General features: G+C 38.7%; 3 protein-coding genes across 3 annotated transcripts; all 3 read right to left on the reverse strand.

Annotated features, from left to right (window-relative positions):
* Positions 1-2812: 2812 nt before the first annotated feature.
* On the reverse strand, positions 2813-6905 carry arl3l1 (ADP ribosylation factor like GTPase 3, like 1). Its single transcript, XM_030739103.1, has 6 exons — positions 6632-6905; positions 5427-5570; positions 4154-4270; positions 3870-3920; positions 3527-3712; positions 2813-3304 (listed from the first exon to the last, which is right to left on the reverse strand). Exons 1-6 carry the CDS (start codon positions 6647-6649, stop codon positions 3257-3259), a joined length of 564 nt encoding a protein of 187 aa, XP_030594963.1. The 5' UTR covers positions 6650-6905; the 3' UTR covers positions 2813-3256.
* Positions 6906-10629: 3724 nt separating this feature from the next.
* Positions 10630-15146, reverse strand: LOC115787186 (uncharacterized). Its single transcript, XM_030739770.1, has 5 exons — positions 14936-15146; positions 14351-14440; positions 12897-12965; positions 12641-12703; positions 10630-11525 (listed from the first exon to the last, which is right to left on the reverse strand). Exons 1-5 carry the CDS (start codon positions 15144-15146, stop codon positions 11299-11301), a joined length of 660 nt encoding a protein of 219 aa, XP_030595630.1. The 3' UTR covers positions 10630-11298.
* Positions 15147-15231: 85 nt separating this feature from the next.
* LOC115787188 (uncharacterized) lies at positions 15232-22726 on the reverse strand. The gene is made up of 6 exons (XM_030739772.1): positions 22056-22726; positions 21238-21329; positions 19936-19979; positions 18902-19042; positions 17828-17939; positions 15232-16950 (listed from the first exon to the last, which is right to left on the reverse strand). The coding sequence occupies exon 6, from the start codon at positions 16936-16938 to the stop codon at positions 15232-15234; it is 1707 nt and encodes a 568-aa protein (XP_030595632.1). The 5' UTR covers positions 16939-16950; positions 17828-17939; positions 18902-19042; positions 19936-19979; positions 21238-21329; positions 22056-22726.
* Positions 22727-22930: the final 204 nt, after the last annotated feature.

Raw genomic sequence — 22930 nt, forward strand, 5'->3', positions numbered from 1 at the left:
CTTTCATTTGTTAGAAATACACAGCCACGGCACAATGAAATCACCTGTCACCTCAGTGAAAATAAAGCGAGACTGCTGCTGAGCTGCGTGTCCATGCATTCGTTATTGTTTTTCTTGTCATTCAGTTGTGGTGGCATTCAGTACATACATTTATATATATTCAACAGATTTTTATTGAACACAGTAGATGTATATTACAAGTGTATTTGGATTCATCTTACTTAAATTCTAATGAAATTAAGAGGAACTCGACTAAAAATACTTTTATGGAATTATGCTTTTAGTTCAAAATGCATCTTAACCTTAATATAGTTTTCCTGTTACTGCAGACAATCCCTAAGGAAGCTGAATCATAACCACACAGTTATCTTGGTTCAGCATCACATTCAGACAACATTCCCGACTGACTGGTTATCAGATGAACTGCATTTGTATGTGGCATCCTCATGATCTAGGCTGCATCCGTTAGCTGCATGTGAGTCTTTAAGTGATGAACCGATGGAGCAATGGAAGCAGAAGGCATAAAAAAAGGCCAACAGGAGCAGGAAAAAGACCACGCAAAAAATGACGACAATCAGGATGGTGAATCCTTCTATGTGAAATCTCTCACGTGGCAGAAGTGTTGTGGTTGTCAGGAGGGTGAAAGCTGTCGGGCTCACATCAAAACTGGGCTGGGGAGTGAGTGCTGGGAAGGGTGGCTTCATGGAAGACAGGTAGGCGACTTCTGGCATGATGGATGTGTTCCCTTTAGTGGGTTTTGGAAGATTTTTTTGTGGCCTTAAAGAGAAAAACATTTTATAACATTCTTTCTTTTCTTTTTTTTTCTTTCTTTCTTTCTTAAGATAAGCATATAGATTGCAATGATAAACCAACCTGCTAAAACAAAAACATTTAGGTTAAAACAGTTATTCTAAATCACTATTAACATAATCATATTTAGTCATTTATTAACCTACTCAAACAAAATGTGTGATTATTAATTTCAGCATCATCTTTCTGTTCTGTATATTTAAACCAGCAGGTTAATGAACTTTCACTCAGACAGCCAAGTGCAGAAAAGGGCCTTTTGTTCTTACCTGCTGTGTGAAGTTGCAGCGGTCCGGTCTCTGTGCTGGATTCAGGGTTTTTGGGTAAGCCGAGCTTTGGAAAATGAAAGAAATGGAAGACAAGAGGGAGCGAGAGAGAAAAAGGGCTGTACTGAGGAAGATTGGAGGCTGCTGCTGGACCACGGATAACAGGGAGGGTTGCTATGGCAACATTTGCTGAGGGGCCACTTGCACGAGAGTGACATCATACCTCTGTAAGATTAAAATATGTTTTTGTCTTATAGAAGTTGAGATTTTGAACCATTTTGAAATGAATGCAGAACTAAAGCCACTAAAGTGTTGCCCAATCACCTGAATGAAGTGCATAATTTATTGGTACTTACAGGCAGGAATAAAAGCATATGCTCAGTCACACCTGACCTTTCAAACTGCAAACAAAATTAGAGGAATTAGAGAGTGTCAGACCACTTATGTGCAAATAGAAGACTCCTTGTCTGCGGTGAGATTGATCTGACCCTCTAATGCCGCCACCTGTAGGTGACAGAAGCAGCACTGAAAAGCCCATTTCAAACCTCATCTTATCACCAAAGACTGCATATAAAGAGCTCACCGCCCTCCCAGCCCCTGCGCTGTCTGGTCTCTTTCAGACTGCCATAAGGTTCTTTAGTACAACTTGTAATTGGTCCCACACACCCCTGCTGTGCTCCCTCAAAAGGCATTGAAGCCTAAAAATGTTTTAGGGCTTGCTCCAGTATTAATCACCATGGAGATGACTCACTTAATCAACCAATATCAAGCATTTTATTAACACTTACCAAGTAAACAAACATACATTTACAGTTTTCAGAACTACTCACAAATGTCAGACAAAAAAAAAGGGGGGGGAAATATTAATTTGCATAATTTAATGCAGAGCAGAACACAGAATAAAGCCTGCCAGCTGATGTGATTTTAGAGTGCTTTCAGATGGCTAATTACAGCTCCAAACAATAGAAACAAAAGATCCATTAAATCCAACTGCAGCAAAGCAGGGCCAAAATGGCTGAATGGAGGACTTAGCCTACACCAAGGTCAGAGTAAAGGACAAATATGTGGAGAATGACCACAGGGGTGTGTGGGCCTGTAGCTGCTGGAGCACCAGGAGAGATGAACTCACTCGGCAAGCACACATCTCAAGACAGAAAGTGAAGATTAGACTATTTAGATTTCTGCTTGAACACATTGCATTCACAGCTGGATGTGAGATGTGTCATATGGCCAACTACCACCATAAAGCTGCAAGTCAGGTTGCATATTAGTGCAAAAGACTTAGAATTAACATATAAAACATCTGAGAAAAAAGTGTCCCTGCTGAACATTTAGTCAACCCCTCTCTGTGTAATTTCCTTCTTTGTTCTGCTCTGCCTTGAAGATTTGATATCTTCTTCTGCCACGCAATGTGAGTGCGTAATTGTGAACCCTTTTCCCTGCAACTTTTTGCGTTTCAATTAGTCCCTCGCTCCCTCTATAGTGTAAGTGCTTGTCATCGTAGTGTGGAAATAAAAGCAAGATGACAGCCGAGCAGGAGGAGATCGGCTCGTTATTGTTCCTCTTGTCACTCAGCAGTTGATTTACAGTCACATTTGTGTGTTTCTGTCACTGACAACTATTACTTGACCAGTCAGTGTGCTTGCCTTTATTGTTTGTGCATGCACGTATGAATATCTGAACAATCTGATTATTGATGACTACATTTGATTTGAAAGCAACACGACGGAGACACGACGGCAGAAATGACTAATTGGTTTAATTGTCAAAAATCTCATAACACATACGTTACACTCATACTGAACTGGTGTTTATGTAACTGACAGATCACTACATGGCTACACACACCAGCTTTTTCTCCTCTGAGAAAACAAACAGGTTGAAGAAATGTGAACACAAGGAACAAAATTATGCTTGTAAAGGACAGAAGAATGATTAATAAATACCTAAGTCACTCTCTGGGGCTAAAACGATTCTTTATATCAGCTACCTGTGCAAAATCTTCATAAAAATGTCACAAATTGTAAAAACAAACGTATTCTTTAAATCTGTAATGGGCCCTGAATCTGTTAGAAGTGATGTCTGGGGATATTACATGAAATGAAAGTAACATTATTTTTTAAAATTCCCTCGTGTGTTGCCTGCACTGTTTCACTCCAGTCAGTGTTGCTTGGGATGATGGTTCACTTCTTCTTATTCACAATGTTGTTGCAAATCCAGTTCATCCCATCCTATTGGAAAAATGAAAAAAGAAAAATCATCCAAACAGTCTGAGCATGGAAAATAGTGAAAACCATCCAACTAAGCAAGTTAAAGACCTCACTGAAAGCAACAGAGCCTCAGTTTAAACTGATTGTCAGCACAGTACTCTATAAAGCAGGGACACACAAAGCATTGTTGGCTAATTAGGTTCCATCTGAAGGAGAAATCGATGAATCAAAGTCGGGCCTTACCTGAACTCCCTCGCCAGAAACAGCAGAGCAGGCCTGAATCTGCCACTCACGGTCCCGGTATGTATGCAGGTTGAGCCCCTCAGCGATCTCACTGGCCGGTGATGCTGTGGCCAGATCCTGCTTATTGGCAAAGATGAGCAGTGGAACGCCTTTCAAATTCTCCTCATCAATCAGCTCAGACAGCTCCTGCACATGCATACGTGCATATGCAACTTTTGTTGTAACTGCATTCATTCTATTAATGCAATTTTTTTTTGTGTGTGTGTGTGTGTGTGTGTGTGTGTGTGTGTGGGGGGGGGGGGGGGGGGGGGGGGGGGGTCTCAGAATGGAATTGCACACTCACCAGCCCTGTCTCCTCAAAGCGCTTCTTGTCTGCACTGTCAATAACATAAATCTAAAAGAAGAGCCAGATTACAATGTTATCATATCCAAATTTACTGTCATTGTTATTTAACAATAGAAAACGCTGTGGTTACATCACGTCAAAAAACAAAAAATATCTACATTAATCTATGCTTATATGTGGGATAGTGTCCTAAGGGTTAAGAAGATATTAACATAACATAAAACTTACGTACTTTGCTATGCATTAATTTGAAATGGCTTTAAGTAAATTAAACCACTCACCAACAAGTCTGTGTTTTCCAGGTACTTTTTCCAGAAGGGCCTGATCTTCCTCTGTCCTCCAATGTCCCAGACGTTAAGTTTCATCCCGTGAGAGGCAACGCTCTTTATGTTGAAGCCCTGAAGTAAAATCACAAAGCTAGAGTCACTGTGCTACCTTTGATTTAAAATCCATTTCCACCAGGAAAGTCTTGCAAATGGCTAACAGGTAATTCATTAAGTGGCACTGTACTTGATCGCTGTTTACTCATTGTCGAGACTTTGTTATGCCTCAGTGGGAGTGTGTAGGAGTGCTTCGGTTATTTATAAGGATATAGTCGCTCTTCATAACACAGCTCCTCTGTTTCAGTTGGCAAAGTTGTATAACAACTTTATCCTGAGGGCCATCTGAGGAGCAAATCTGAGGATAAGACTTGAAGGATCAAGGGAAGTGTATGTGTTCATGTGTCACGTCTGATTTAGCTCTGTGCTGACTATTGCCGCACCGGGCCGCATCCTCTCTCTGTGTCTGATGAGCTTTCACACTTGCCCAGGACCGGACCTGGCAGTACATCAACTCAGTGTTGTCTTGTCTTGGTAAAGGAATACAAGGTCGTTAGATAATGACATTAGAGCTTAGATAATTGCATCAGAGGAAGATGAGGAAAAAAAAAAAAGAGCCAGTCATAACGCCGGCCAGGATGTTCTCAGAAAATGTGTTGAGAGCGTACAAATCAACAAGGTCATGTGGGGCAACAGTTTATCTCCCCATGAACGGTTATTTAACAGTGTAACAGCATGATCTGACAAATCTGGTTAAATCATGTTTGGTGTGAGGCCAATGATTTCATTTCACTGTGTGTGGCAGGAAACCCAGGGGCCATCTGAGTCCCATTATTTTAAATGTGCTCTGATTTAGGTGATTTTACAAGATTAGACACAATCCACTCACCTGTTATGATGCTGGGTCACAGTATCACAAACATACAAACTATGTTCTGGCAGTTTTAATTAAAAAAAAGAGAAATCTATTATCATAAAATGTGTTTTTGAGAAAGTATTCAGAAGAGCATTAATGGTAAATTACTTGTTAACAAACTGATTGCAGATTTTTTATTTGATATACACTTAATACTAAAATCAGGTAATTAAGTTAAAAAGTGGCTTGAACTATTTATGTTATGTTAAAATATACTTAATCATAATAAGGAGATGAAAACACCACAATCATCATGTGTTATAATGTTATATAAAGTGGACACACATGTGCCTTTAAACTCACACAACTTCCTCTCACCTGTGTTGGTGTGATAGTGTTGACATCCTCAGAGGCGAGGCTTTTCAGTAGGGTGGTCTTTCCAGCATTGTCCAACCCCAGAAGCACTATCCTGACCTCCTGCTCTGTGGATCCCTTCAGTTTCTCTATGACAGAGAGTAAGCCCTGTAGAGAGGCGGGGGCAGGAGGGGGAGGTGGAGCAATAAGGCAAAGAAAGGTGTCATCTTTCAATACTTAAATAATAATTTTATGGAACTCAAGTATTAATAAGTATAAGTATAAAACCACTCCACTGCATATCTAAATTTGAGTAATTAATACAGTCACAGGCTCACCCAACTTACTGAGACCTAAAGACACTGGTTTGTAGTTTAAAGAAAGCGATCTAGAACCAGACCAAAGTTCTTCATTTCCCCACTTTTCTTTATACCAATTTTGTTAAAATTCAGCCGCACTTTCACTGTTTTTTTTTTGCTGACAAACAGGAAAACAAATGATGAAAGGCAGTCATCACATTACTTTGTCCCAGCTCTAACCTTAGGAGGTAAACAGAAAACACATCTTTATTTTTCTCTTGGGTGCTTTCTCTCATAAACATACTGTTACTATCCAAAAAACTATTAAAAGTTAAATCAACAGACAAAAATAGCTTTAGCCTCAAAAATAAAATCCCACTGACTTCTTTCTGATTTGAGGTCAAAGCTCCCCTCACAGGGCCCTATCACGCTGTGGAGCTCAGAGGCCTACCCATTTTTTGATTCTCCAAATCTCATGTTTTGAAGATACTGTATTACTACCACAGCCATCCTGTAAGAATCAGTGTTTTGCTTCATTTAGAGAAGAACTGCTGTAGAAAAGAGCTCCATTCATATGACTGTACACTGCTTAATGTGATTAGTCTGCAGGATTGCACAACTGCAGACTGTGCACTAAGACTGCCATGTTGTTGTCTACCGGCGCCATAGCTTTCAACATCCGATTTGTATTTCTGTTTAACTGTACAATAAAAGAGACCCCATTCAATAATCTTGATTATTATTCTGTATTAACACAAGGAATTCAGATAATCTATCATGGCTCAGTCAGAGTTGCATAGACACACAAAATAACTGTCTCATAGCCTACTGTTCAAATTATAGCTATTTGTAAGAAATTCTTTGTCCCGCAGACCCTAAAGGTTCACATTTGATTGTGCAAGACATGCTGCTCCAGATCGGGTCACCTACCTTTTGAACTTCTCCCATGTTGGTGTGTTTCCTGTGGCTTGGCTGGAGGGCTACAGCTACATTCTCCAGTGAAGCTCACACAGGTGTGTTATCCAGGCCACCCAGGTTAGCTGTCCAGAAAAGGTACTAACAGCCTCCGCCTTTTCTCCCTTCCTTCTCAGTAAACTTGGGTGGGTTAAATGAGGTGTGTATGTAATAGTAATGTCTACCTGGACATAAACTGCTCCTCAGTGTAACTGTACAGTTACAAGAAGGAAGAGGGGGAGGGTGTATGGGACTGGGATTAGGAGGCTAGAATTAGCCCTAGTCATCCATGCAAAGGCAACCCCACCCCACCCCACCCCGCCCCAGCCTTCCCCTTCCTCTGCCCATCCCTCCATCTCCACTTTGCAGTGGCTTTACCTGGATTATCCCTTAGCCACCTGTTATAAAAGGAAACTGAATAAACAGTCCTTCCTGACCCACTCATGCATGCGGATAAATACGTTTTTGCCATATGGCTGGGAGAAAAAAAAAACAACCTCACTGCTAATGCAAGACACTGAAGACTGAGCTTAACACATAAACTTCAAAAAGGATTGCATTATGTCATTGAATCAGGGCACCTAACGGTATTACTATGTTCAAAAGTCAACCTTCAAATCCCGCATGCATCCCTCTCATGGAGAGGGGTAGACGGCATTACTGTCCCATATATCCATTACATGCAGGCTGCTGTAAAGCTGTGTAGTGTGCACTCCTGTGAGTAGAGCATTCAGCAGGATTAGTGTGAGCATGCTGGTCCTGAGTCTGGATTAAAACATTTCGAGGTTCTTTTTCTCAACTGAGCGAACTGACAAATGCCATGTTACACTGTGTAACAGGTAGACACACGTACACACGCACGCACACAAAAACAGAGATTAAAGGATATTTATTGAGTTTTTTTAGGCATGAAAAAGTCTGTATATATTATATTAAAGCATTTATTATATTAAATATGAGATAATGTTTCTTTGTTAGGTCTCCCTGGGTGCGTATGGAAATGGCCCACCAGCCTGCCCAGCCTGTACCCTCTGCCTCATCCTCTCCTTGTGTTTCTCTGCAGAAAGAAAATTTAAATCAGTAAATCTGTAAATCTAAGATCTGAAGAGTGCACAGATTCAATATCATCACCAATATCCCACAAATGTGTGACCTGAGTCACCGGCCTGTTAGCTTAGCTTAGCACAAATACTTGGAATTAAGTGAAAAAGCTGACCCAAAGGTATACAATTCACCCGAATAATCATCATCTCTTGTTTATGTAGTTTGGAATATTGATTGCAATAATGACTTCAGGCTCTAGTTTTCTGTTGAATCCTGTTGAAAGGCTAATGGAGTTCACATTTAATTTAACTTGTAGTGAATTTTTTGTTTAATTTCACAAACAACTTAAAATGAGCTCTTACCATTGTCTCTTTTCAGCTTACACTTCATAATCAGTCCCATGATCAATACAAGGGCCAAAGCTGAAATACCACAGATCACCAAGATGATCACATTGTTGCCTGGACAGTGGTACACAAACAAATACACAGACAATGAAGACACGTGCTTTCAAGGGTCGTTGAAATGTGGAAGCATGTTATTATACATATGTCTAAAATCATAACATATAACAGATTCTTCAATTTTGAAATTCTGAGAAATAACATTTTGAGGTCCACTGAATGGATGCTTACTGTCCACGGAGAGCTTGTATGGCGCAGACTCACAGCAGAAACACGAGCTGTTCACAAAGCAGACGTAGTCGCCATTATCAGCTGTAGTCACACTACTGAAAACAAGCACGCTTGTGTTTTTTCCTGTCATTACCACCCCATTCTTCTTCCACTGAAATGTCACATTGCTACAGGTTACTTGGCATGTTAGAGTGACATTTTTACCCTCCTCTGGTTTGGATGATGAGGGGATGATGGTCACATTGCCTGTTGGAGCAGGGTAAACATTAAAGGGAAGGGAACCAGCAGTGATAGTGTTAGATAATCAAGATACGGTCTTTGTTTTAATGCATGGCTTCAGACAAAGATACGGTTAGATTGCTGCACTGTTCCTAAAGAGAATAAACATGCAGAAGAATGAATACTGTCACATTTAGCATTATAAAAAAAAAAGTATACATGAAAAGTTTATTTTTAGGTCAGTATCATATGTATGTATACTTTTTTCTGAAGTATCCATACTTGAGCCTATCCCAGCTGTCATAGTCGCACCTATGGCTCACCAATTAATCTAATCCCACTAAATGTCTTTGGACCCACCCAGGGAAAACCCACGCAAACACAGGGAGAACATGCAAACTCCACACAGAAAGGCCCCAGCTATGGTGGATTCGAACCAGGACCTTCTTGCTGTGAGACAACAGTGCTAACCACCACACGTCACTGTGCCACCATACAATAAAGGGTAATAAAATGTATGAATATTTACTTTATATTTAATTTTAGTGCGTGATACAACCTTAGGCTCATACCACACCTCAAACAAAGAAATAAAAAGAAAGTGAGGACTAACCATCGCACCCAAGGCTGTTTGTGCATAGCACAGAAGTATCTATGGGGAAAACAGATGGAAAAAAATAACATCAGGAACATTTTTCCGATGCATCTCATCTCGCATTTTATTGGCAGGCAATGTTCAGGCACATTAGCTGCGACATAACATTTCCAGATGTAGACTATAACCCCAAACCCCCCACCCCCACCCCCAGACCCCGTCTGCCACAGTATACCCTGTAATGATACATTTCAAAAACTCAACAGCAACACAGGCAGTCACACAGCTCTAATATCAGAATATAGAGTGGATTGTTTAGAGCTAAACTGGCATATACACTAATACAAAATAAGAAAATATACAAATACATAATTTATACATGAATTTAGGTGGCTCCTTACCTGTGAGGAGACAACCAAGCAGAAAATATATGATAACCATCCTCTACAATAACAGACTGGGTTTATAACCAGTAAGAACAGTCTGAGAAATTAATGGCATGAATACCTAAAAATATAGAGTATTTAAAAAAATTAGGAACAGCAAGTTTCATGTCAATAAAATACTTTAAACCTTCTATGATATTTAAAGCATTAAATATCACTTTAAAGTTATACCTATAGTACTGCAATGCTCTAACCTGGGTTGCCTCTTGTCACCAACACCAGAGTGATGAACTGCTCTGCTTTGCTTAACCGAACAGTCTTTTCATTGAAAGAGGCAGGACCGAACTGATTCTAAACACTGATAGCAATGCAAATAAGTCCCTGGGAAATTATAGCATAAACAGTGCAGCTGTTTGTTTTGGAGGTGGACGTGATGGCAACAATGACGGTAAAGCTGCTGCTTCTGCTGGTTCCATGTAAAGTTAGTAACTTTTAAGTTAAAATGATGGAATTTCTAAAGCTGTGATCAAAACATTAAGACACAGGGATGCATGCTGAGAGGCTGCTGTGCTGTAGCACAGCAGCCTCTCAGCATGCATCCCTAATAAAGGCTGATAACAGGCTATATTACAATATAGCCTGTTATCAGGAAAACATTGGTTTACTTAGGCAAACTACCCTCTGCCTCTGCCCACACTGTTTATTATGACATATACTAAGACTAACTTTGCTTAGAATTTGGAGGATTATGGTCCAAATGACTGAGTTTTAAGAGCAGCTTAAAAATACATTACTGTCTTTTACTGAAATCATGCGTGGCTCTATACACAGAAACATATTCAAAAAGTGGCCACTAGAGAGTGCTGCTGATCACTGAATATTTTTCCCCTTTTTCTTAGGCCCTCCCATTCAAGTAGATAGAAGACTGAAACTTCTCCTGACATGTCAAAACACATCACAGTGTTAAGGCTAAGAGATTCTAAGCATATTCAGAGTTTGAATTTAATGAAACCTCTTTGTATTTTGGAAAGCACACACACACACACACACACACACACACACACACACACACACACGCATACGTGTTTTTCCTCAAACGTGGGGACTCTCTTTAGGCCCCTGACTAGGTGGTTACACGTGGGGACCCAACTTTCTAAACGATCTAGAGGCTTGGTTTTAGGTTAATTTTAGTCTTCTATTTTTTTGAACATGAAATATCATCTTTAATATAAAAAATAATCAAATTTAGAAAATTTTAATCTTTCAGGTTTTTGGCTCCACATGGGGACCTGCTCATTTGACTTATCCACCAGGTGGCACTGTTAAGTTTTAGGGACCACTGAGATATATGAGGATGTCAAATATAAGCAATAAATAAGTCAATAAACCACATTATATTTGATTCTTTTTTGTTAAAAATTATTTTTAAGTACTGGTAACCTGTTTACTGCCAACCATCAATACTGGACTCTCCTTTCTGGTTTTATGCAAACCATTTTATTGCACAGTTTATAATATTTCAATCTTGTGGCAAAAAAAATATACATAAAAGCCAACATGTAAAACAAATGAAAAAATAAAAATTTATGTATTCATCAATACGTATTCATAAACATGAACATGCAATATGTATACATACTTCTATTACAAAACCTGACTGCAGCTGTCCCAAAACTTCAAAACTTTCAATCTCCAAACAGAACTGGCGTGGTTATGGTACTAACAAATGGCCCGTTTCCATTCACTTTAATAAAAGGTCAACGCTTACCTTTTTGTGAAAGTCTCTCGTTTTAATGCATCTATGCGATTTTTCACATAGAACTTAACCGCTTGCCATGTCCTGTTCTCAAGGGCCACTGGTGAGGCTTCAATGCACTTCATACACTGGGCTTTCCCAGGAACCGTTCCAGAGTCAATACAGTCCATGAGCGTTTTCTCCACCGCCTGGATTTCTTCTTGGCTCCACTTCACTCTCTTCCTATGTGATGGCCCTGTAAAATGATTAGAGGGCGTAAGCATTCTTCAGTGAAAAAAAAGGTTTCAATCTTTGTGACAGGGCAAGTTATATGCTATTATGAAAACATTTCTTCACCACAGCAGCAGCACACTGCAGTAAAAGTATTATTGGGGGTGGGTGTATTACTTGTTGAAGCTGACAACTGGTAATAAATCAAGACACAAGTTTCACCAGCACTTATAAAAGCATCAGCAGGTACAGGAGAGAAATAATTGTTCAAAGTACATCACAAGAATAAATGATTAAGGTCAGGGGCATGTTAAAAAAAACAAAATTGCTTAATATATCAGACATTTCCAAAGGATTTCACCAAAAGAAAGGTTTTGAGTGATTTGATGGTGGCTAGAGACTCTGTGGACTTGAGTTAAGAGAGCATCAACATAAGTGGGGCACTCTAATGGATGAAGCCCAAATTTCCCTTTTTCACAGAGTCCAGCCTGGGAAAACTCAGCAGGGCCTGCGCAGTTTTAACACTACAGTGGAAAAAAAGTGGTGTTGAAAATGTTATTGGTGCAGTTAAACAAAAAGATTAAGCTAATCATCCAAACTACCTTGGATGATGCTAGTTAGTTTGCTGTTCCAAGACAGTTCAAGGCGAAATTAGTGGGGAAGAAGGGGAGAAGAAATAAAACCAAACTATTGCTTGAGGGTATGCAGTCAAATGAAAAAAAAAAGCTATTCTAAAGTTTTATGTGTAGAGACATCATCTGGTCTTCACCAGGCTGCAAAACGAAGAAACCTCAGATTAACACCACACAGAAAGTGTTGTGAACTGTTAATAAATTTCCCATTGGTTTAGTTCAATAACAGATGGAGGAAATATTGGAAATAGGTTTACACCTGTTAATGTGAAGTATTCATTGAACAGTGACAGTAAATGCTTGTAAAAAATAAGTAAAAGTTTACGTGTTTTCAAGCCTGGCTTACAGGAGGAAAATTCAGTTATCAAGACATTGGACCCAATGGGTATTATTCTTTTTATGATAACAATTAGAAGTCAAGTAAATTCTTCGGTTTGAAAGATGTCTGTCTGGCAACATTTTTAACGCTTCTGCCCATTTATAATCTCCAAGTTTGAAGACAAACTACCTTTAGTTGTGTTGGAGTTGCCAGAGACTTCCATGGCCACCGGTACCTTGTCATTTGATCTCTCTATGAAACAAAACAAAACTCAGAATATATGCAACTTTGAGAAAATCATCAGGTACAGAATAAATTGAAAAACTTAGAAGCCAAAAAGAACATGCATGAAGAAGAGTAAGGATACAGGACAGTGGCCTCTAAAGGTCCAATATTTATCAGAAATCTGCAATCTCATTTTCTTTCCACTTAGAAATATTCTTACCTTTGGCTGAAGGCAGATCTTTGTTTTGTCCACCTTCAGTGGTGCATCTCCTGGTCACCCCAAATTGATCTAAATAAAGCAGGTCTATTAAGTACATGAGTATTAAACAGTAAGCAGTCAGTGTGTTTGCTTTATACAAGCATCTTAAATGACTAGTTTAACAGCTGACCTTCTTAGGAATTCTTAAGAGCACTAAATCAGAAGCTGCTGACATTGTAATCTAATTTTCACCATCAACATTTAGTTTTGCGCTGTTAGCAACAGTTTTTAAAACAGTCTTCCTTTTATGGATGAAACTGTCAATCATTAGACAGGTTTCCATGATCCCTGGATTTGCGTAAAACCAAATATCAAAAAAAGAAATCCTGTAATGGAAACTGCACTAATTTTTTTTTTTCAAAACACTCCTCAATATCGAATTAACCTTTTTATGCTTCCAGGAGGTGGGTTTTCAGGCGATTTGAAAAATGTTAAAAGTGTTATAGAAACACTTTTTTCACATGTCCACATCTCTGGCAGACCTGGATGTGACATAGTCAATCTAAAGTCATCAAAATCTAGTTTCCAACTGTTTTTGGCCTAATTAATACGATGTAGTTGTCCTGTAACACGACCTAATCATTAGTCCATTTTCTTCAATGTTAAGATTTTGTTTTTCATTGTTTTGAAGAGAAGTCTCACAGGACAAGATACAGAGAGTTACAAGAATTACACACACACTCGAAAAACAGCGATCAGTGGAAACACTGACCCCCTGCAGCACTGTCTTTATCGAACTTTCAGAGATAGAGGGACAAACAGAGACTACAGCGCGTTGTGCACTCTGCTGAGAAGGTGATTGGCTGTAACCTCCCATCTCTCCAGGACCTGTACACCTCCAGGACACTGGGGCGTGCAGGTCGGATCACAGCCGACCACTCTCACCCTGGGCACAGACTTTTTGACCCTCTCCCCTCAGGCAGGAGGCTACGGTCCATACGGACCAGAACCTCCCGCCATAAGAACAGTTTCTTCCCCTCTGCTGTTGGACTCATGAACAATAACCCTAAGACTGTTACCACCACCCTCCACAAACGCTGATGACCCTATGTCTATGCACCTGTCTGACTGCACTGATGTACATATTAGTGGAATATAGTCTACATTCTTTTATCTTTTAATTAGTCTCTGCACTGTATATTTTGTAATTTTGTAATATTGTGCTATAGTTATAGCTCTAATATCTCTGTATATTTGCAATTTGTATACTTGTATATTGTCTTATAGTTTTTATACTTATTTGTTTTTTTTTTCTGTAAGCACGAAGTACCGCAGCAATTTCCTAATGCTGTGAACCTGTTCACCCATATGGCAATAAAAACCTTCTGATTCTGATTCTGATTCTGATATGATTTTCTTTTGTGCAAAAGTGTCATGAAAATACAGTTATCGTTAATTGACAATTTCATCCATACCTGGTGATCTGGAAGATGAAGTTGCAGGATCCCTCTCAGCTGAGTCAACCTCCTCTTCAGTGTCTGATCCACTGTCCACAGACATTTTCTCTGAAAAACAAAGTAACATCATCCATCATATTAAACTATTAGATGTCTAAAGCCACTTTAAGCAAAACTAAAAAGGCCAAAAGAAGGAGTAATGATAGAGCTAGTACTAAGCAACTAATAATGAAATATATATATGCTGCCATCAAAAAGTTAGCGCTATTCCTTGTTTTATTACCATTCAAGTGAGCAATTTGCAATGGGAAATTATGTGGTAAATTGACCAAAGGTTAAAACAAACAAAACAATAACAAAAAACTTACCAAAGACTACAAGAATTAGACTATATAATATGTAAAAGTGCCCACTGGGCTACTTGTTCCTACAGGTGTCAATTTCTCACATGCAATTCATTTATAAAAAGTATTGTTATAATTCACCAAATTCAAAAAAAAAAAAAAAATTTCAAAGAGGAAAAAAAAAAAACATCATTAAAATAAAAATCTGCCATGCCAGGAGGTCAACTTAAATCTTCACTAATAAATCACACCAATTTACCTTGTGGATCAATGCTGATCTCATCCAGATTTCTTCCTTTGAAGTTGGAGAGCTGTCCTCTTTCCAGCGCCAGCAACACTTTACTGATTTTTGCAAGCTGTAATGTACCTTCAGGCAATCTGTAGAACTGACGATGGACTCTAATGTCATGGCCTAGGAAGTCAGCCAGGTCATTCATTTCATTGTCCTTTAGGTTAAGAACCTTTGACATGGTGGCCATATGCTTCCTGAGTTTGGTTGAGGACAATGCTTCTGGGTGTTTTGCTCCACAGCTTTGAGCTATCTCACGAATAATATCAGATCCTCTGAAGTGATTGAGAGTCTGGTCTGCCAAACATGTACGGATTTTCATCCAACACATCACAATGATGACGATTTTGTACAAGCAACTCCATCGATGAAGCCATATCAGGAGTGAGGAGAATGGGAACCTTTCGGCCGCGTTTGCCTTTTATCTCAATTCGCTGGAAGTGCTTACACAGCTTCTTCTCAAGTTCTGACAAAGCAAGCTCCACATCTGGATGGGTGACAGAAGTATCTCTCAAGGTAAAAGCATTCTGAGGCATCTTGGATACTTCTCCCTCTCTTCTCCGGTTGAATATTATCACCTCACACAGTGTGATCTTGGCAAGTTCAGCCCAGTTCTTCTTTACTGCTTCTTCCTTCAGGTTTCTCTGGCACTCAATCCTTTTTGTGTCAAGATACTGATGCATTTTTCTGACATCATCAGCAAAGGGAATAAGCTGAGGAGCATTCCATTTAGCCTCATTCAAAGTCCTAAGGGCATGGGAAGAGACACACTCACTCCATCTGGTCTCACAGATCTGTTTGAAAACTCGCACATTCTGAATGGTATTCTCATCGCCTGAGATCATAGCCTCACATTCAAGAATACTGGCCACTTTGTTGAGGTTGTGACCCAACTTGAGTGCTAAAGATGGTGTTTTGAAGACTTTTGTTCTCTCGTCCAAGCCAGCCACCTTCTGAACGGCATCTATGACGTGAGGGAAGTTAGCTGGCACAAAGAAATCTGACAGCATCTCCAACTTGCCATCTTTCTGTCCTTGCAGAACAACTCGTGCGGTCTCACGCATCTTCTGTCGGATGTATTCGTGTCTTGTAACATCTTGGCCATGTTTATTGAACAAATGTTCTCCTAATTTCAAGATGCACTTCTCACTGCGGACAACCTTTGTTATGTCATCATGGTGCATGTTAAGTACTAGTTTCCAAAATTGTGCATTGACACTGTCAGGTACTGGCTCTGCATATTTACAAAGGGCTTGGACTCGAGATGTTCCTGGCTTAAGTCCTTTGACTTTTTGACTGAGGTTACACCTCCGCATATGACTCCACAAGGATTTCCGCTTGAAGTAACCCTCACAGTAGATGCAATGCAAGTAATCAGCAGCTTTTGCAGGTTTGGTGGATTGTTGACGGGGTATGACCATTCCTTTTCCCTCTTTAATCACTTTATTATTATGGGCACGGTTTCCTTTGTTTCTCAATAAAGAGAACTGCAGCCATCGCTCTTTAGAGCCTTTGGGGCATTTCAGTGCATTTGCCACTTCTGGTTTATCACTGTGTTTTGCTTCTAGATGGCGTGACATTTTGCTATAAGGTTTATTACAAAATACACAATAATACCTTTTATTGTAAACCCTACTGCCATCTTCCTTCTTCTTCAGGGTCATGACTGTCACATCAGGTGAAGAAGATTCTCCATGGTCATTCATATCAGCTGAAGAAGATTCTCCAGGGTCATTCACATCAGCTGAAGAAGATTCTCCAGGGTCTTTTGCAGCCAAGGAACAAGAAGTGGTCACACGCCTTCTCTTAAGTGGTTGGACTTCCAGAGAAGAAGCTGAAGTTGTTTTCTGGGCTCTTTTCTTCCTCCCCTTAAGCTGTTTAACATCTACTGAACTGTCACTGTCAGATTCAGGAACATACTCTTCCTCACTGATCTCAGAACTTGATGGAGCCTCTTCTGTGTATCCAAGCATTTGTTCGTGTAACTAAAAGGATTAAAAAAAAAAAAAAAAGAATACTTTAAGATACTCTCTCAAATATAAAACCAAATCATAAGAATCTAAAAATTTACAACTAGTATTTAAAGAAAGTTGAATAAAAAGAAAAACTCCCAATACTGGTATGATTTTTTTATTTTTCGGTGCTTGGAGCTCAAATGTTTTTTCAACTTTTTTAAGCATCCCCTGAACTTTGTTTTCAACCATCCATAAAATCATAAAGAGACTAGCTAAACTGGAAGTTGCTGAATGTTTTACAGCAATATGTCCTATAAAGAAGCTTAGATTTTAAATGCTACAGTTTTCCCTCCATTAAAACTTTTTTTTGTGTGTGTGTGTAAAATTAACTTGATTTTGTATCTCTAAATCTGTGACTAGGAAAGCTCTTTGGGAGTAAATGTCTTACGCTAAAAACAAGCTTAGGTTATTCTTATGGTACAAATAATTTTAATTTCTTTGGAAAGAGAGTCAAAAATAGAGGACATATTAAAAAAATAATGGGTTCCTTTGATTTATTAATTTTCTTCACTTTTTTAAAAAAATTGTCTTTTTTTTTTCAGGAAAATGCATCACAATCCATATTTAGAGAAATGAAATTAACTTACTAATCATAATCAAATCATGAGTAAAGATTCCCACCAACAAACAAGGTTACCCCAAAAAGTGACAGATTTACCAGCACATGGCCACTAACTGAGTTAGACAATTTGTTTTTAAATAGTGTAATAAAACAATACAATAATCCAGGAAAAATAGAATTTCTAACCCAAGTGAGTTTTAATATTAGGGTAAAATAGTGATACCAGTTAAAATAACAAACCAAGTACCTCCTAGGTTAGACTATGATGCTTGTAGATAAACTTACAATCACACTGTTGGTTCTGGCGAGCTCAGGCACACATGTCCTGGATTACTGCAGCTGGTGTTGGACCAAGGATGATGGTATCGTCACTCTCACTGGATGACTGTTGTGATTGCTAAAAATTGAGAAGTTTAACACTTAAATTAGTCCACCCCAAAATGAAATGCAATGCTTCAATACAGAGCTAACTTTAACTGTATCAAGGTATTTAAAAATTCCAAAGATGTCAGTTCTCAACAGCACCAAAAATGCAAAGGGTCCTTCAGATTAAACTTGAGTTTCTGAATCTTATGGTGTACAATATCACAATGCACAGTACTTTTTTACAAAGTGGAGAAATAAAGCAATGCCTCCAGAAGGGGGGCAGCAGGGCCACAGTTCACCTATCACCCACACAGGAGGTAGGCACTGACCACTGCCAAATACTTCTGGATTTTGGTATTCATTGCCGACTAATCCTACCCACCAAGTTTAGGTTAAAAGACACTGAAACTATGTAAATTGATTTTATAGTTTAATTTGACAGGCCATGAAAATTTCATAGACTGGCAGATAATAAATCCTTCAGAGTGTTTTGAGTTTAGTCCTGATTAGTCCATGTTTGTATTGTAATGGACGCTATATAAATAAAATTAATTGAATGACAAAGGTGGGTCCCCCTCAAAGAAAGCTCCTGTGCACGTTCTCAAATTTCATGTTGCAGAGATTCATCTGCAACGTGATTTTGCTCAGCTGCCACCACCACATGCATTTCTTCTGATAACCACAGTGTCTGCATCATGATGTTGGCCATTTGAAGTCTTGTAATGGATAACTGAATGCAATTTTTGTTTAATGAAAGTTTTAAAGTTGAAAAGACTGTTTTATCAAACATTAATTATGGCTGTTTAAATTTGAGTTGATTTCATAATTATAGCAGGTACTAAGAAATTTGCAACTCCATTTTACAAAATATTTTTACAAAACTAAGTCAAAACAGCTCAAGCCATACATACTCTGGTACATTTACTGATGACACACCCATAACAGTTCTCATCTCTGGGATGTAAATCAGAAAAACGGTGAAGCAAAACTAACCATTAAACCCTTCTCATGTAGACAAGACGTCCTCTCCTTCTCTTCATTTGCCATCTTTACACAGGCTGCCTTGTAATGAGCCTCACATTTATCATGATGGGCTTTGAGTTTCTTGAGGTGACAAGTGTGACGTGTTTGATCCTATAAAACAGAAAACAAGCATTTGTAAATGTCCACATTTGTGAGGTGAAACAGACCGGAAACACAGTAAAAGACATCGGATGGAACTGAAACCTGACCACAATGATGCATCCAGTTGAAACTTTAAGTCAAGGATCAGCAACTCTTGTCCTGCAGCAGCACACCTGATTCAAATCAAATGGTTCTCCACTAGCTTGTTATCACACATTTGTTAAAGATCAATTTTGGTCAAGTGCAGTGGAGCAGGCAAACATCTAAAACAAGCAGGAAACCAGCCTTCGGAGACCTGAGCTGCAGATCCCTGTTTTAGGCATTTATCTACTTGACAGTTTGAACACAGATAGTGATCTCATGTGTCTCAAACTTCTTGTGATCAATTTTTAAAAAAGCCAAAAAAAGTGAAGCAGTGTGGCTTTAAAAAAAATTCACATTATTTTCAAAATCAGAGACATCTTAACGGGCCTGATTTCAGTGGTCATCTATGATTCAGACATAACATCTGCTTTACACCTGAAATGTCAGCTTGGTTGGAGGCATATTTTCAAGATATAGCTTACTCCCAAACTCAATACCACAAGCTTATATCACAAGTCAGGGACTTTAGACATCACCTTTTACTCCAGTTTATCTTTTTTAGGCATTTCTCTACATAACAATATAGGCAACCTCTCTACAGTGAAAATAGATATCACCACTGTAGGATTTGAAAAGTATTATTGAAAATACTGATGAATACTTTGGTCAAGTTCAGTGGTTAAGACTAGAAAGCAACCTTTCCAAACTTAAATTTAGAATAAGATTTAAATCAACTTTGCAGTATGTAGAGTACAAGTGAGCTAGAATTAAACTGAAATAGTGTCACATCATTTGGACCTCTTCATAGGCACACTTACCTTTTGCCTCTGTTCAGGATCAAGCTCATTTGTCTCATCAGTGGCTGAAATTTAAAAAAAAAAAAAAGAGAAAAAAGTTAATTGATTTAATAACTGGTCACCTTGAAGCCATTCAGAGGTTGTGCATCTAGATTTGTTCTTCTCAAAATAGTTCTGGGCCTTATCCCTAGGTCACGAATGCTAAATTTGGGATTAGAAATTAATACCCTCCCTTAAGGATTCAATAATTCAGGTAATGCTTTAAGATTTCTCACTTTATCCATTTAATATTAAAGGTTGGCAACTATGAAGGACTGAAACTGACAATATAAAATAAAAGCAGAAATATATATATTTTGTTTTGCCTTTTCCTTATTCAAGCATTTGTGCGTTTTACATTTCCTTGTCTCTTCTTTTTACTTTGCCATCTGCATTTCTGCCTCATTATGCAAAGGAGGAGGGCTGCCTTCTTGGTCCAACTCCTCTACTATTGGTTAATAAACGGGAAGGAGCAGGATCCATGTACAGATCAATTGTGTATCCCTAGTTTTTGGCCGTTTCAGGACAATGCCTTATTTGAGAGGAACTGAAGTCCTCGCACTATACTTAGGTTGCCTAACTGAAGTCAAGGGCGCAGGCATGCACAATCGATCTGCACATGGATCCTGCTCCTTCCTGTTTATTGACCAATAGTAGAGGAGCTGGACCAAGAAGGCACCCCTCCTCATTTGCATAATGAGTCAGAAATGCATAAGGTCAAGTAAAAAGAGGAGACAAGGAAAGGTAAAAAGTACAACTCATATAAAGAAAAAAAACATACATTTCTGCTTTTATTTTTAAATATGTCAGTTTCAGTCCTCCATAGACAACAACTAGACTAAGCCTAATTAAATAAAATTTGCAAAGCCATGACAAATCAACAATGGAAGCATGCAAAAAGTAAAGCAGTTGAGCTGGGTCCTAACAAAACATTATTCCCCCGTCAGAGATGACATCACTAATCTTTATTTCCTCTGATATTCATAAACAATTGGCATTTGAAATAAAACTGTTGAAGGACAGATGTGCTGAGTCTTTTCTGGTTTGACAAGAAAAACTTGAGAACTCTTAAACATTAACTGATATTAGTGGTACCTTCTTCTAGGCAACTAAAACCATGTGAATAAAAATTATAATTTTATTAGACTTCTTGTTACACCTCCCTTCTCTCACCTGTCCAATTATAAGTCACATTATATTAATTTAGCATAAACGTTTATGCAAAACAACTTACAAGTGAGAAACATATTGTGGGCTAATGTATCTTTCCCTAGGATAATTCACCTTTTGAACTGGGACAGCTGGGTGTAGACTCGTCAAACCTCTCCCACGCTACCGGCACTTCCATCATATGATCTAAAACTCTGGTTGGCATTCTTTGAAGAAAAAAAAAGTGTAATGATTAGAAGTCAGTGTCAAAGCCCTGAAATTCATTTTTCTAAAACAGGTGCCCCTGCCCCCAAGTTATAATGCTGAAGTTAGTTCCCAATTCACAGCTCCTGATTCACAATAACCCCCCAAAAGACAAAAAACAAAAAAAAACTTAACCTTTATCATTCTACAAATAATGTAGGGTCTGGTGTAATGTGGTCTGCAGGCCCCACCCCAGCATAATCAACCTTTATGCACAATGAGTCATCCATTAACTTCAGCCTCATGTTTTAGCATGCCATGTCTATCATCTCTCCATTCAGAATACATGCAAAAATTTATAACCCTTTTCAATAACACAAGTGGGCTGACTGAAATAACTTGTATATTTCATGATTTCTATTCTATTAGCTTTGCAGCTGTCAAACCTTTTTTTATTTTACATTCAAGCCCTTTTTGAGAGCAGTCATATTTAACTAATTTAACCTTTTTTAGGTTAATTGTCACTTTCATTTCTATTTATTTGCTGGACCTCATTAAATGGAAAGTAAAACATGCATGCGTCTCAATAGCTGTAGCTCAGGTAATTTCAGCTAGCCATCCTAGCGAAACTCGATTGAAATATAGCTTTTATGGATCAATACGTATAAACAACATTTAAAAGTATATCTAACTGGTACTATGACATATAGATAATAAATAGGAGCTTGTTAAAATAAGAAGAACCTTACCATTTTCTTCAGTGTGGCACAGCTAGAATGCTCCTCATTCCTCAGACATTAGCATGAAGGTCTGAATGCCGTCGTTGGTGCAGGTGTGAGGCAGTGATAAAGGAGCGCTTGATTTAGGCTCCGGCACAAACCGGAGTTCCTGCTTGGATACAAAAAGCAGCTAGCTGAGGCTGACGGCTCAGCCCTGTGTAAACAACTAATGACACTTTAACTCAGCCTTCACAACGTTACCACGCATCAATTAAGTAATAAAACTATGAAATTAATTAATAAAATTCGATAATCTCCCACAGTAATGCTTCAGGAGACAAAGTTATTCGTTATAATGGACATTTTGTAGGTTTCGCACCAGTCAAATCTGCAAGATTTGAGAGTTTCAGCAAGCCATGGAGGGAGTGTTGAGGGGGGATGGGCGTGGGTGCGGTGGGGACGTCAAATCTCAGGATGCGTGTGAGATGGCAGCCATTACAGAGACTGGGTGGAGGGGCTACAGAGAGTGGGGGCTCCACTGAATTATAAAGGGGGGTTCTGAGGTTTTATAAGGGGGTACAAAACATTTTTTACACCTCCTATCTCTCACCTGGCCAGTTATGACTCACATTACATTTATTTAGCATAAACGTTTATGCAAAACAACTTACAAGTGAGAAACGTTGTGGGCTAATGTAGCTTTCCCTGGGATAATTCACCTTTTAAACTAGTACAGCTAGGTTAACTCAGCCTTCACAACTTTAACACAGATCAATTAAATAATAAAACTATAAAATGAATTAATAATATTCTGTAATCTCGCACAGTAATGCCTCAGGAGACAAAGTTATTCATTGTAATGGAGATTTTGTAGGTTTCACACCAGTCAAATCTGCAAGGTTTGA

The sequence above is a fragment of the Archocentrus centrarchus genome, chromosome 10 (assembly GCF_007364275.1).
Source record: "Archocentrus centrarchus isolate MPI-CPG fArcCen1 chromosome 10, fArcCen1, whole genome shotgun sequence".
Classification (NCBI taxonomy): Eukaryota; Metazoa; Chordata; class Actinopteri; order Cichliformes; family Cichlidae; genus Archocentrus; species Archocentrus centrarchus.